The sequence below is a fragment of the Periplaneta americana genome, chromosome 16 (assembly GCF_040183065.1).
Source record: "Periplaneta americana isolate PAMFEO1 chromosome 16, P.americana_PAMFEO1_priV1, whole genome shotgun sequence".
NCBI classification, from domain to species: domain Eukaryota; kingdom Metazoa; phylum Arthropoda; class Insecta; order Blattodea; family Blattidae; genus Periplaneta; species Periplaneta americana.
In genome coordinates, this window is record NC_091132.1 from 177,670,203 (window position 1) to 177,685,776 (window position 15,574).

Genomic DNA, 15,574 nt, shown 5'->3' on the forward strand with positions numbered 1-15,574 from the left:
TTTAAATATAATGTTAATATAGGCATTAACTTAAAAATGTTGCCACTGTGACGTTTTAACATGGTGAACATGAATTGGTAATAGTCAGTGCCTCGTAACTATCCTTTGTGTAAAATTATCAAAGCCGGCGTCAATACTCAACTTCAAAAAGTCTGAAATATCTACTTGGGAGATCCATCCCCGGTCCACTCACTGGATAGGCCTACAAATCTAGTGAAGTCTTATTTCGTTCACATACATTTTTTTTACGTACGAGGTTGCTGGTTTGATGTTTGAGCGTACCTTTGCCGCGAAAACCACGGCTTCCTTAGTTCCTGCGCACGTCCAAGTGTCGTTCACATGATTTACGAAAAAGAAGAATTTGTTAAAGATGGATTCCAACAACTATTGCAAGATATCAGAAAACATATCTGAAAAAACTCCAGTACTGATCACATTTCCTACAGTAAGGTGTTAAGCTGAGGTGAGGTGCTGTTTTCTACAGACACCAATACTACTTGTGCGCTAATTTCTCTGTGATTTTTTCTCAAGCCGTTGTCATACCATGCTGAGGAAAGAGGAACATACGGTTGTTGACCATCAAAGAAGCCAGAAAATATGCTAAACAATGTATAATGAATACATAAATTGAATATGTAGGCCTATACATTTGATTAGATTAGGTTACTTTAGGCTTTCAGTACTCCGTGCATATGCGAAACTGTGACAGGTTCGTTTAGGGTTTGTTAATGATTTGCATATACGAATGAGTGACATGGTAGGTTAGTTTAGGATTTGGTATATCTTGCATATACGAATATATGACAGATGAGGTTAGTTCAAGCTTTTGATATACCTTGCACGTACTCAAGATTATTTAATAATGAGCCCATTTTTGCTGTCCGCCTTCCTTTGGTTACACTAATCCCAAAGTGTCTAAATATGATGTCTCGTTTTATTGCAGGAGCGGAATCTTTTGGATGAGCATATGACTGGTGTAAAGATGGAATATGTTGACCAGAGCCGTGATTTCGCATCTGAAGTGAAATTTGAGGAAAATCCGGAGCCAACATCTTTCCCTGTTGTGAAAGATGAACCTGAGGTGAGTGGAGCTCAAGGAATGTACTGTGTTCTTCTTCTAATATATGTCATATTTTGATTGGCTTATACATTTCTCTTTGGCCTAGAGATAGGAAAATTATCATCACTATTTGCTACTACCAGGTTATGTCTTGTTACAGAGAAGTCTAATGTTGAACTCTTATCTCACTTTTTATTTTAAATTTGAAAGCAAAATTGCTTGTTACACTCCCTCTTAATGGTAGCCAAGTTACACATTCTACAGTGTGTTTGGTAATATGTTGTACTTAAGGACATGACTTAGTTTTGCTGTGTCTGTGCCTTTGTCTCAAATTCTCAATACTTTTACTGTTTCATATAAGTAATTTTGTTTTATTTATAAATCTACGTACAGGTATTGGCGCCATTACTTGAAGAGTTGGCCTATCTTCTAACATTTTCATAAATTACACTACCTAATACAGCGACCATAATAGAATGTTTAGAATATTTCATAATATGTACATGTTCCGATTAAATTCTACCTTTTCTATTTTGTCTGTTTGTGTGTGCGTGCGTGCGGTTTTTTTTTTCTTAATTTCCATAGATCAATATTGTGTGTGTGTTTGTCTTGGTGTGTATTGTCTGTATGTGTGTACGCACGCTAGCTATGTTCATTTATCTTGCTGCTGTTAAGGTAGGCGTCCACTTACCAGGATCGATCTGTATTAAATGTTCGTATTTTTATTCTTTGCATTATTTTAAATGAATCATTACCCACTTCGCCGAATCACCATTCTTCATATGACCGGATTGCTTTCAGAATTCTGACCAGAGAATTCTAAATGGATTTCTGTATGGTACAGATCGAAATAGAGAATGTCATGGCAAATACATCGATTGCAAAACTTTAAGTCGGTAATATCGAAGATATAGTTAAATGTATGACGCGAAACTTTTCTTGCTAAGTCCTACAGTGTGAAGAGCTTTTTAATTTAGGAAATTAGAATTGTCAACGTAATATGGAGAAAGAAATGTGAGATGAGACTGGGAAAATACTAAATCAGCCAGGTATGCCCTTCATAATTTATTTAATTTACACAGATATTAATTTTATTTTCAGGTTCAGTTCAGAACACTGCTATGTAATAATGCGCCCTAGCGGTAAATTACAGTACAATTTAATGATTCATTCGGAAATGCGGACAAGTGAGCGATTCAATAATAAAAATCCGAACCCAAACAACGAATTTTTTCCTGTATGGCAGAGCCTATCTTCATTGTCTGCTTCCCATTACCTCAGCATTGAATTTTTCTTACTTATCAATGCTACAAGTAATAACAGGTACTGGCTATATGGAAGCAGAGTGCAACCAGGGAAAATTGATATCATATTAAAAACTGCAAATAGGTATAAGTACTCATATTATTCTGTGTTTGCGACTTCCAGGAAATTAATTTACTTGAACTACACTTCAAATGATATAAGGTTGGAATGCATTTTTTTCTACTACTGCAATGCTCTCTATGATTCTCCACTAAAAAATAAGGAATAAGGATTTTTTTTTTTCTGTTTTTGGAACTTCATTCCAGATTGTTCTCTTGTCTACTGATAGGAGTATGTATGATACAACGTGGCCATAGAAATAAAACTAAGTTCTATTGGAAGACAAAATCGATCTGGGTTCATTTCCCTCACTATTAACGTTTCCTGACAACTAATTATATAAGAGAACTGTAAACGTGTGAGGAATTAACATAAGCGACACTGTTAAAGTACACTCATGGAAAGCAAATCTGACTGTCTTAGCAATACAGTACAGCTTATACAAAAATTTTGCATTATACTATCTTTATGATTCTGCTTACTGCTTTCTCTCTCACGCCTCTAAACGTAACATAATCCTGTTGTGCCGTAGTCTGTTTCTAATTTAGATAGTGGTACAATTCACGAATTTGACAGTGAATAATTTCCATGTCCCACAATGTTCCCCACTCATACATGTCGAAAGGACTTTGCCAAAAAATTCTTGTCGAACTGTGTGGTAGCTCAATGGTATAATGTTTGAGTACTTGTCGGTACGAAACAAAATACTTCTAGTATAACAACTCCAAATTAGTGAAACGTAGGAAAGGGGGGTAGAGGTGATAGAGTCAGGTATCAGGGATATTTGGGAATGTTTCATTTTGTCCAGCAGTTCAATGGAAAAAAGGTAGACTACGGTGGTGTTTCTACAGTTTCCCATCATAGACAAGGAATTTCTACAGTCGTCCAAAAAATATTATGTGCTGGCAAAAGAGCAATCCTGTTTTTTATTGTTTTTTACAAAACTATGGAAATATTGTTGTTAATCTAACATGGTGTTGAAGATATGGTACAATATAATGCACAATAGTATATTATGTGGGATAATGGCCTAAATATTAAAAAAGTGTGAACAGTTAACTTTGCGTATCCATCATCACAGATGTTAATAACATGACAACAAATGTTTTTGCATGAAAATATGCATTTGCATATGATTCCTGGCCTTACTCATCATAATGTAAAGCACATGCTGTGGGTTATGATCAGACTGTAGCATGCGGTCACATAGAGAACATCTCGTAAAGTTAGAAGTCGTCTTTTAACACTGTAATAAATTGCTCATTTTAGATGTGTCTTTGTACTGCAGGAACGGAATTTTTCGGATCAGCACGTGACTGGTATGAATGAGGAATATGAGGACCACAGCCAAGATCTCACAACTGAGATGAAATTTGAGAAAGATCCGGTGCCATTTTCATTGCCTGTTGTGAAATGTGAACCAGAGGTGAGTGTATCACAAAAAATGCACTGTGTGTTCTTCTTCTTCCACTGTTTATCTTGTGTTTTCATTGTAATGGACACTACCTGTTTACAGCAGTACTTGCAGTGCCTTTCAGTCTCTTACAGTAGCAGAAAAATCTCATCTGCATTCATTATTATGTGTGTCTTGTTGCATTGTTATCTTGTTTTTGTTTTAAATTTTAAAACGAAATTGCTCGTTATACTCACCTGTAATGATTGCCATAGCTACATATTCCCACATTGTATTATTTTGATAATGTGGTTTACTTGACTTGATATCCTTTTGTTTTCTGTATGTCTTTGTCTAAAATTCTCGATGTTTTTTGCCGTTCGAAATGATTGTATATTTTGCTTTAGATGTATGCAGAAATATTATCACTTGTCTTTATTTAATTTTCACACATTATTTAAAAAAAACTGTATTTGCAATATGTCCTTTGTAGAACATTATGTTGTCCGTAGAGAAAAGATATTTCGTAACATTACGATAAATTAAGGGACTTAATTTGAGTGGATTCCAGAAGAGGTTCTAAATTTTGCTAAATGTTCTGATTCATCTGGAGAGATACGGCATACATCAAAGTATTCTATAATATTTTACTTACTTTTTTTCTGTCAGTGAAGTGCATTCAATTTTAATATAGGTAGAGAAACGTGAAGTTAGGAACTTCATGTGGCAAGTCTTGAAATTATTAAACATAGAAATAGGGCTTTTGAATTTTCTTGAACTGATTTTGGGTGGATTCCAACTTAGTTACAAAACTCGGGAAATTTGACTAAAATTCTTCAACGAAATTTCTAACCATTTTTGACGTCTGAGATACAGGCATTATACTCATAGGAAAAGAAACCTGAGCACTGAATCCTTAGAAGAAAAATGGTGAAATTATATCGAAAGTAGCTTTGAAAATCCACTGTATTAAAAGTGTTAATGCTTTTCTCTTTCTCCTGCAAAATCTGTTTAAATGCACATAGCAAATTTTGGATGTGTAGCGACGATATATAACATTTTATCACTGGCAAAAAAAGAGTCTTCAAATCGTTTCTGAACTAAACATAGTTTTTTGTTCTCCTCGTCAGTAATTTTGAATGAATCAGAAATATCTTGAAGTTCTTCTCCTACAAAGTGCAGTACAATAGCAATCTATTTTTCCTTCAGCTGTTTTTTCGTAATAAGCATCAATAAATGCATTAAACTATTTCTTATATCTTTCTCAATTTAAGGGCATATTGCCTTTTGTACTGAAAGGTGCAGACATTGCATCTTTTTTAATAAATCCACCATGTTATTTTTTTAAACATACCGACATAGTTACCCTCATAATGCTGACGTATATGGATACTTACCTTCAGTATTAGTACACAAAATAGAGTGAAAGTTATGTGGGAAGGAATGATAAAAGCTTTGAATAAGGTGTGATTATGGTTGTTGAGTACAATGATATTAAGGTTATGTAATGGAATATCTAAAGTTTTACCTTCACTAACAAAATAATTTTAGTCTTATTATGAAAGTGATCTGTTTGCCAGTTAAATACATTAGATAGAAGTGTAGAATAGATAGAGACTGGAAAATTATAAGTAATTTAAATGAATGTAAGAAATATCTTGTTTAATTTTTATTTATTTTTCTTGTGCTGACTATTCTAATTTCTCAGCATCAAAATAAACAATGATTTTGATCATTGATTGAAAGAGTTTCGGAGCTACAACAGTTTAAAGTTGCTAATTTTATGAAAATACGAAACAGAATACCCCTAGTGCAACAACTGAGAATAACTGAAACCTAGAAAAGGAGGGTAGAGGTGATATAGTCAGGGAGGTAGGGATATTTGGGAATATCTCCTTTTGTGCAGCAGTTGAATGCAACAAAAGTAGGCTATGGTGGTTTTTCCACAGTTTCCCATCATACACAAGGAATTTCTAGCCATTGTATACAATCGCCCAAAAAATATTATGTGCTGGCAACAGAGCAATCCAGTGCTTCATTGTATTTTACAAAACTACGGAAATATAGTTGTTAATCTAACACAGTGTTCAAGAAATGGTACAATATAATGCACAATAGTATATCATGCGGGATAATGGCCTAAATATTAAAATATTGTGAACAGTTAGCTTTGCGTATCCATCATCACAGACGTTAATAACATGTATAACAAATGTTTTTGCATGAAAATATGCATTTGCATATGAGTCCTGGCCTTATTCGTCATAATGTAAAGCACATGCTGTGGGTTGTGATCAGACTGTAGCATGCGGACACATAGAGAACAACTCGTAAAGTTAGAAGTCTTCTTCTAACACTGTAATAAATTGCTCATATTAGTCGTCTCTTTGTACTGCAGGAACAGAATTTTACTGATCTGCATGTGACTGGTATGAAGGAGGAATATAAGGACAAGAGCCAAGATCTCACAACTGAGATAAAATTTGAGGAAGATCCGGTGCCGATTTCGTTTCCTGTGGTGAAACGTGAACCTGAGGTGAGTTCAGAACAACGAATGCATGTCCTGATTCATCCAGATCGATACATCATACATCTAAGTATTGTATAGTTTACGTCCTTTTCTTCTGTCACTGAAGTATATTCAGTTTTAATATAGGTAGGAAATGAAGAATGGGAAAGCAACTGGAGTTGATGGAGTCCCCATTGAATTAGTGAAATACTTGGGCGAACATAAGAAACAAATTCTATCGTTATGGAACGAAATATATGAGAAAGGCGAGGGGCCTGAAGATTTTACGGAGACAGTGTTGATTCCAGTACCCAAGAAAATAATGCTAACAAATGAAGGGGTTCATGACTATCAGTGTAATATCGCACTCGGCGAAGAGTCTCTTGCAAATACTGAATAGAGGTTTATATTATATTCTAACATGGCAGAATAGTTGGAAGGAGAGCAGTTTGTCTTCGGGGAAGGAAAAGGTACGAGAAATGCAAATGCACTGCTACGGAGAATCGGTCAAAGATACCTGGAGTAGAATAAAGAAGTGTATATAGTATTTGTGGACCTAGAAAAGGCTTTAACAGAATAAACTGATGGGGATCCTTAAGATAATTGGCGTAGATTAGAAAGAGAGACCTAAGATGTTGGTAAAGCGTCGTAAAATAACCTACTAAAAAGAAAGACAGTTAAGACTGTTCAGTAATATTTATATGAAACAATTGAAAGACAGGATAGGAGAAGAAATGTCAGAAAGAAGTCAAATAGAGACAGGAGTACGTCAAGGATGTCCTTACCACCTATCCTGTTTAACATCTACTCAACTCTACGTGATATCGTGTGTCTTCTTTTACAAGCAGTTCCACAGAGTCCACTTTCACATCAGTTGTGATTCAGTCATTGAGCAGTACAGGGCGAGACAGACCATATCAGAGGACTGCAGATGTCGCCCTCATCCCATTTTCTTTGCGTATCGTCAATCGGGAGATTTTAAATCGACTCGATCTTCAAACTTATTTTCCATCGAAATGATACATTTCTGCACACGGGTTGCAAATCAAAACTTTACAACCCCTAGAAGTTTGTAGTAGGAATTCTGAAACACTGTGTATTTATGATCTGTGACAGTTTTGCAAAGTAACCGTTTGTTGTGATTAAAGATGTAATATTTTATTGTATTCTGCTAATTAATGTAGACTATGTTCAAAATATTGAGCAACAAGACATATCCAACGGCTTTTTTTTTTTTTCACGGAAAATAGATGTCGCATAGGATTGAAATTTCCTGAAAATCTTAGACTTATTCTATTTGACCACATATATTTTTTTCTGGGTTCAAAGTATGAAGTAATAGTAGCTGTGGGTGAGTGCCAGGTAATCTATGGCGAATCATCGGCCTCATCTCGCCAAATACCATCTCGCTATCATCCGTCTCATCCACGCCAAATGAGCTCGTAGTTCATACAGCGTCGTTAAATATCCAACTAAATTTTAAAAAATATTAGCTGTGTTGTTTTTTGTAGTTCCTGAAAATTTTAGTTTCTTGGACATGTGGGTTTTCTCAATATTCCTATTCAATATCACATTTACATTGCATTGTAATTATTTTGTATCAATAAATTTTACATTTCTATCATAAACTTCAATACAAATACAAAAATTCTGTTACTTCAATTAGTGAATAATATGTAATTTGTTTCTCTCCTCAATCTTTTTGCAACATGCGCCTTTTCACCATTCATCAAGTTATCATTCCGCCATATGTTGACTAAAAATGATGGATTTAAAAATTTTAATATTTTACTTTATATGTTAATGCATATACATTAATCTCATTTATTTGTATTTTATACCACTCATTCTCTCCTAAAATTTCCCGTGCTCTTTGGGAACTACATCTTTCGATTATATGAGTGTGTGGCGGTAGTTTAGATTACACTTTTATTTTGCCACATGTTGAAAAAAGCTTCAACAACGCTGTTATATAAGGAATAGAAGTACCCCATGCAATATCTGCCCCAAGAATAGTCATCTGTTAACTAAACTTCTACTGGCCTAATACGACTTATATGCACTTCTGTGGCATATAGAATCTTTGCACTTTTGTTAATGTAAATTTTGCTATCTTTGTGGTTTGTTTGCTCTGTGTTAGGAACAGCAGAGAGACTTGGACGCAGTGAATGAGGAGCCAAGGGTGGAAGGAACAGCAGAGGACAACGAGATTTTCACGGAATGGTGAGTGTGGTGTGCGAGTTTATGTAGAGAGTTCATTGCGTTTGAAACTTATGTTTCGGTAACTGGCCAGAAGCACCTTCAGAAGGGCTGTATCTCTGATCTAGGCCAACAGATAGCGTGCGTGTACGTGCAGGGATGCGCTTTGCATGTGCATTTTTTTTCCAGTGTATTAACATTGTCGATTTACGTGGTGTGTTGGTATTTTAAATGCTCTTAAAAATAGGTTTATATATTCCAAATTATTCTTCTATTCCACTATGTAGGCCTAATAACGAGGGAAAGCTTTTTGCCTTCAATGAGTTTCCAAATAAAATTCTTACAGCTAGCTCAAACCTGGCGAGATGTCTGCATTGTTGTGTAGTGCAAGGTCTCTAGATGTCGTTGTCGAACAGCTGTTACCGATTGACCTTGGTGTAGTGTTTTGACAAAGTAATTGGTATTAATAATTGGGACATTCCTTTCACATGTTCTTTTGTTAATTATTCTCCACTACATAAAAAATTTAATCAAAATATTTAAACCATATTACTTAGAGCAATATGGGAATGTATCAATGAAACGTGTATAGGTATTCGAATTACTTTATCCTCGTATTTTGTTTCTTATTGTGGACCAAAAACTGCCGACGTTCCAGATTTCCGATCCATTGGTAGCAGTCAGTAATTTAATTCTTAAGTAATGGTGAATTTCTTTGTGCAGTGAAACGATGTACGTTCAGAGTTCATGCGTGTTGCACAGTTTTCATAATACACAGTTTTTATTTGCTTCACGGCATAGTCGTGTTGGAGGTTGTGTTGGTATCAGTGTATTATATTTTCTTTGTTTGGGGCGTTTTAATATTTACAATAAATGAAAACAGAAAATTAAGTGGTGCCAGGTTCTTATAAAAAGAAAGCGGTGAGTTGAAAGGAAAAAAAGCGAAATTTGCAAAAGTACCAAACATTAGTATATATTTTCATTCTGGCTCACAAAAACAGCAACATACTTTGAAGAATCGACGTCCATAACATCCGAAAGTAATATTTCGCCAATACAGTCTAGTAAAAGAATTATCGAAGAGCAGGATAATATAAAATCGAAACGTCAAAACGAAGAGACAACGATTTAAAAAGGCACAATCACAGACGATGAGTACCGCGAAAATGGCTAGTGTATTCCGAAAGCAGGGGTGCTGTGATTTGAGCACCCTGTAGGGTAGTCGGTGAAAACATGCCTCCCTTTTCAAATTCCGGGTTCATTGAATGCAAGACTGCAAATGTGCGTGTCAATCCGCACGAAAACTCATCTCAACATAGAACTGCCCTAATTCCACTTACATCTAGAGCGAGTCCACACCTCTGGAATAACGGTTAGTACATTTAGCCGCGAAACCAGGTGGCCCAGATTCGAATCTCGGTCGGAGCAAATTACCTGGTTGAGTTTTTTATAGATTTTCCCTTAACTCAATATGAGCACATGCTGCATAAAGGGTGGTTGCACAATAAACCGGGAACGGAAACGAGAACGGGAACGGGAATATTGTTAAAATAATTGTATTTAAGAGGGAGCATTCGAAAGTAACTATTGTGAAAGCTTACATTTAAATAAATTTATTTTAACATTATATCTGTTCCCGTCATCTTTGTCGTTTCCGTTCCCGGTTTATTGTGAACCAGCCTTAACTTTCGGTGCTGGACCCCGGACTCATTTCACCGACATTGTCACTTTCATCACATTCAGACGCTAAATATACTAAGATAGTGATAAAGCGTCGTAAAATAACTTACAAAAATCTATAGTGCTCACTGTAGAAAGGATGGAGAGAAAACTGCTTAAGTATTTCCTGTCACGTAAAAATATTGGCGGAATATTCCTTAAAGAATTGTCGCCATAGTGGAATGTCGCACAGTTCAAGCACTTTCACTGCGTGCATCTAATGAAGAATTTGATTCAGCAAATATTGGTAATTTCATACATTCTTTGCAAATATTTGTGGACTTTGATGGTTTTCAGCTACACATAATGTACTGTCTGGCAACAATGCAAAAATTAACTTAATTTGAAAGTGATAAAACAAACTTTATATTAACATTTTATGTAGCATAAGAATATACCACAACGGAATATATATACACCGTTGGAATACGAATTGGGAAGCAATCGCACAATCTTACACCTTTATGTTCAAAAACTATGAGGCACAGTTAAATGATTTTCCTTTGTACGAAACTCTTCGATTAATGTTAATACTCTTAATATACATACAATTATTTCAATTGAGAATGTAACTGTAACATGATAACATAATTTCACTCGCTTTTAAGGAAATGGAAACATTAATTTCTCATGTTTAATTATATATTTAATAATATACTGTTTTTAGAACAAAAGTTGTCCAAAGTAACCCTAACTGGCAGGCGACCTTAGACAGAGAATTTTGAATAAAAAGGCCAACCAACTAATAATTGGCAAACATGGCATTTTCCACATAAAATTTGTTGTGTAGTTTAATACAAGAATGTTGAGACAATTTTGATATTTCCAACATAACTCATAATTTATTTATAGCATTGTATCTCTACTGGTAACGTTACTTCTCGTGAAATAAGTTCGTATAGGTTTGAAGTTCATTATTTTAATGTATATTTGTTGGGACTATCCTATTGCCTGATAGTATATTTTCGTCAGGATTGCAGCTACCACAGAAAGTTCTGTATCGTCAGATTTCGGCAATATTGCAGATGAAGAGAACGAGACTGTATGTGTGATTCCCAAGAATTCAGTTTCCTCAGGAAAAGAAGCCCGAACTCATGAAGATAAACAAGTGCAATTCGAGATGTCTAAAGGATGTCTCTCCAATCCGGCAAAATCGACGACGCATTTACATAAGCGTGTAGTCAACGATGCTTACAAATGCGATGTTTGTAGTAGAAGTTTTTCTACGTCGCGTGGTGTAAAAAGGCATGAAATCCTGCACAAAGAAGAGAAACCTTTCCGATGTGATGTTTGTGGTAAGTGTTTTTCGCAGTCGAGTGATCTTAAAAGGCATAAAGTCGTGCACGTTGGTGAGAAACCTTTCAAATGTGATGCTTGTGATAAATGTTTGTCGCAGTCGAGTAATCTTAAAAGGCATAAACTCGTGCATTTTGGTGAGAAACCTTTCAAATGTGATGTTTGCGGTAAGTGCTTCTCCAGGTCGAGTAATCTTACAAGGCATAAACTCGTGCACATTGGTGATAAACCTTTCAAATGCGATGTTTGCGGTAAATGTTTCTCGGCATCGAGTCTTCTTACAACTCATGAAGGCGTTCACACTGGCAAGAAATCTTTCAAATGCGATGTTTGTGGCAAGTGTTTTTCGCAGTTGAATAATCTGAGATGCCATGAACGGCTTCACACTGGCGAGAAACCATTCACATGCGATGTTTGTGGCAAGTGTTTTTCGCATTTGAGTCATCTGAGATACCATTTGCGCATTCACACTGGCGAGAAACCTTTCAAATGCGATGTTTGTGGCACGTGTTTTTCGCACTTGAGTAATCTTAGGTGCCATGAACGCCTTCATACTGGCGACAAACCTTTCAAATGCGATGTTTGTGGCAAGTGTTTTTCGCTGTCGAGTTATCTTAGAAGGCATGAAGTCCGGCACACAGACAGAAAAACTTTCTAATGTGATATTTGTGGTAAGTGCTTGTCGGAGTTCAGTCACCTTAGAAGGCATCAACTCGTGCACACTGGTGAGAGGCCTTTCAAATGCGATGTTTGTGGCAAGTGTTTCTCGCAATTGAATCATCTGAGGTGCCATGAACGCCTTCACATAGGCGACAAACCTTTCAAGTGCGATGTTTGTGACAAGTTTTTTTCGCAGTTGAGTAATCTAAGAAGCCATGTACGTCTTCATACCGGCGACAAACCTTTCGAATGTGATGTTTGTGGGAAGTGTTTCTCGGGGTCGCGTAATCTTAGAAGGCATGAACGCGTGCACATTGGTCAGAAAACTTGCAAAAGTAAGGTGAGAAAAAAGACATGAATACCTGTACACATGCCAGAAACCTTTGAAATCCTGTGTATGTGGCAACCGATCTAAGATTCTTAATCCCTAAATAGCTTCGAATCCCGGACACATGCCAAAATGCGATGTTTGTTGTATTTGTTTCTCGTTATCGAATGGCATAAGAGGGTATGAGCTCCTGCACAGAGTTGGGAAATGTTTGAAATCCGGTCTTTTTTGGAGTCCACCCTGTAAAGCGATGCATGCGTGCTCAGAAGTGAGAAACTGTCAAACGTGATGTATTTCTTTCAATCGAGTGGCCTGAAAAGCAAACTCCTGCACACAAACGAGGATCCTTTCAAATGTAATTATTCTGGCCTTTCTCGGCGAGGTGTTACGTAAAGTGCCTTCAACACCTTCACACTATCGCGATATCTTTCAAATGCGATGATTGTGGGAAGTGTTTTTCGATCTGAGTTTTATAAGAAAGCATAATCGACTCCTCGCAAGCGATAAGCCTTCTAAATATATTAGCTGTCAAAATGTTTTTCTTTCTAACTTAATTACTTGTACACATGGTAGGATGGATGCAAACACGATTAATCCCACATTCATCATTTATTTCTGAGAAATTCCAAAATACACGATTTTTGTAGCCATATTGTTTTATCATCCATGTGTTTTCATTTGAACCACGATCATTTTTGTGAAATTCAAATCAAAGTAATGCAGAGAGATGAACATCACTGCAGTCAGTGTTGAACTGTGACTTTATTATAGATATTAATAGTATAAATTACTAGAAATGAAGCTTTCAAGAATGCAGCATTATTCTGCCTTGTTTGAAATTGTACCTCGGATAATTCGTCATATATCGCAAGGCCTTTTCTTTCCAGCTCAAAGTCTGTTCATGCCCCTAAAGACTGCAGGAGAAGAAAATATTCAATTTCCCATTTTCCTGAAAACTGCACTCTTCGTCTACTTTTCAAAATCATTGAAGCTTGTGGAAGTTCTCATTTCTAAAGATTTATACTTTGTTATTCTGATTGCCTGAGGTTTCGAGATCTGAAGTTCAGTTGCTGCAAGAATGTCATGAGAAGCAGTTTTAAAGTCACAGAACTCAAATGAATGAGATGCTTCCAACGTTTAGATGGTCAATTTTTTATTAATCAGTCATTACTTTTATTGTGAAACCAGATATTTTTGGTCATCTTCAACAGTAAACTCCATAGCTGTGAGGTAGAACTATAAGAACAATAACATCCTACTTTTTATACATCCTGATTACTTACCTTTAATGTCACTAGCGAATTGGTAATTTTCTTATGTGAACAATTTCCTGTATTAAATGAAACCATTATGGTATTGTATCTTATTTACTAGCAAGCGTAATTTGAAATTTTAAATAAATTAATAATTTTTTCAATTGATTCACGCATATTTCTCCCTGCAGAATTCATACAGCCGTTTCCTTTCTTTGCCCCTTTTTTTATTGGTTATGTGCACTATCATTTAATGTATGGAAGTTCTCTTGATAAAGTAATACATTGGGACTTGGTGGGCCTAGCAACCTAGAATAATGAAAATTTCTATAGGTAAATTATGTCACTTGACTCCCATAAAATAAAATTTCTTACAAAAATGACGACTATATTACATTAATCCAATATGTTCGCTGTATAGCTTACGAAAACGTCAATGACGTCACGGTCCTAATAATTATTCTTTACAATTACGTAATATGCATTGCCATGTATGCAACCTATGCATTTATTCTCACTTTTTCCACAAGAACTCTCCTACAGACTCGTGTGGTTATTGTTTCTTCCCTCTTAACGCATTTAATTCTCGCTTTTTCTAGAATGAAACAACGATCAAGAACTTCTATGAGAAGTGATTTCTTCTTTGTCATTCATGCAATGTAGGAGAAAGTGTTTGTTTACTATATTGTGTATAAAAGGAATGTACACATTGTAACTGCTATAGGTACTATTCTTAGTTCACTAAATTAAAATTGTAACAACTAAAAGCACTACCTGTATACATCAATTGTTAAAGGGCCGAAGTCTAGAAAGACAAATTTTACAGGAGAAACAAAAAAACTATTTCCTGCTAAATCATTTAAGTTTATTCATTTTCTGGATAATTCAAATTAAGAAGTTATACTTAACTCACATTCGTGAGAAGTATATTTGGAAATATAATCAATCATGCACTTAGGGGCACTTAAATTAGCTGGACATATGCCTTTTTAAAAATAATGTATTTTATCAGGGATTAAATATAATAAAAACGAGTTTGTGTGAAAAACAAGATTTATTAATACGTATTACTATATAAAAACATTCGATCATTAATTACAGTAATTTTAAATTTATTTTTTTACAATGTCATAATATCGGTCTGTTTCATATTTCCACATCAGTATTGGTTCCACTGTTCAATCTGCTCACAGAAATATACTTTAACATTATCCTCAATGTATGATTTTATTATATTTGTGTCATTGAATTTTTGCTTTCGCAGTCAAAGTTTTCCTTCTGGATATGCAAAAGACTAGGCAGTTCAATAGATTTATGCGAATTATGACGCAAAAGAAAGATGTGAGTGGTAAACCGAATGATGAACTGTAAAGTATAATAACTCCTGGACGCCCCTTTTCATTAATAAAGTGGTACAGATCACCAATATCAAAGGAATACCTTGTTATGACGCACGGAATTAGCTTTCTCCACAGATTTTTCTTGTGATATTTCTGCCACCTGCCTTTAAAATTATAAATTTGGACAGATTTTGTTTCACTTCCACAACGGCAATTTGACCGAAGAACTACTAAAAAAATGAAGATTTAAATCAGTTGCCATAATATTCTGTTAATTCGATAATGCTTTTTAGAGCACTTTTGATAATCGCAAAATCTGTCACAAGGCTCAAACTGTGGCCTCTGATAGATTATTCATCAAACTCTGTCACTTCGTGACATGGATAGCTAGTTTTGTAGCTGCTGCTCTTCTGGAAGTACTATTTAGGTGTGTAATGTCCGGATTTGTAAGC

At 35.4% G+C, this 15,574-nt stretch overlaps 1 protein-coding gene across 1 annotated transcript; it reads left to right on the top strand.

Moving 5' to 3' along the window:
• Nucleotides 1–323: 323 nt before the first annotated feature.
• LOC138692067 (zinc finger protein 708-like) lies at nucleotides 324–13,920 on the top strand. The gene is made up of 6 exons (XM_069814956.1): nucleotides 324–463; nucleotides 944–1,081; nucleotides 3,714–3,851; nucleotides 6,217–6,354; nucleotides 8,468–8,550; nucleotides 11,218–13,920. Exons 2-6 carry the CDS (start codon nucleotides 968–970, stop codon nucleotides 12,197–12,199), a joined length of 1,455 nt encoding a protein of 484 aa, XP_069671057.1. The 5' UTR covers nucleotides 324–463; nucleotides 944–967; the 3' UTR covers nucleotides 12,200–13,920.
• The last annotated feature ends 1,654 nt before the right edge of the window (nucleotides 13,921–15,574 follow it).

Excerpts from the sequence above, each read along its gene's own strand:
- LOC138692067 (XM_069814956.1), top strand. The coding sequence starts at position 968 with ATGACTGGTGTAAAGATGGAATATGTTGACCAGAGCCGTGATTTCGCA. Across the intron at positions 6,355-8,467 it reads TGGTGAAACGTGAACCTGAG|GAACAGCAGAGAGACTTGGA; the intron begins GTGAGTTCAGAA and ends GCTCTGTGTTAG. Across the intron at positions 8,551-11,217 it reads AACGAGATTTTCACGGAATG|GATTGCAGCTACCACAGAAA; the intron begins GTGAGTGTGGTG and ends TATTTTCGTCAG.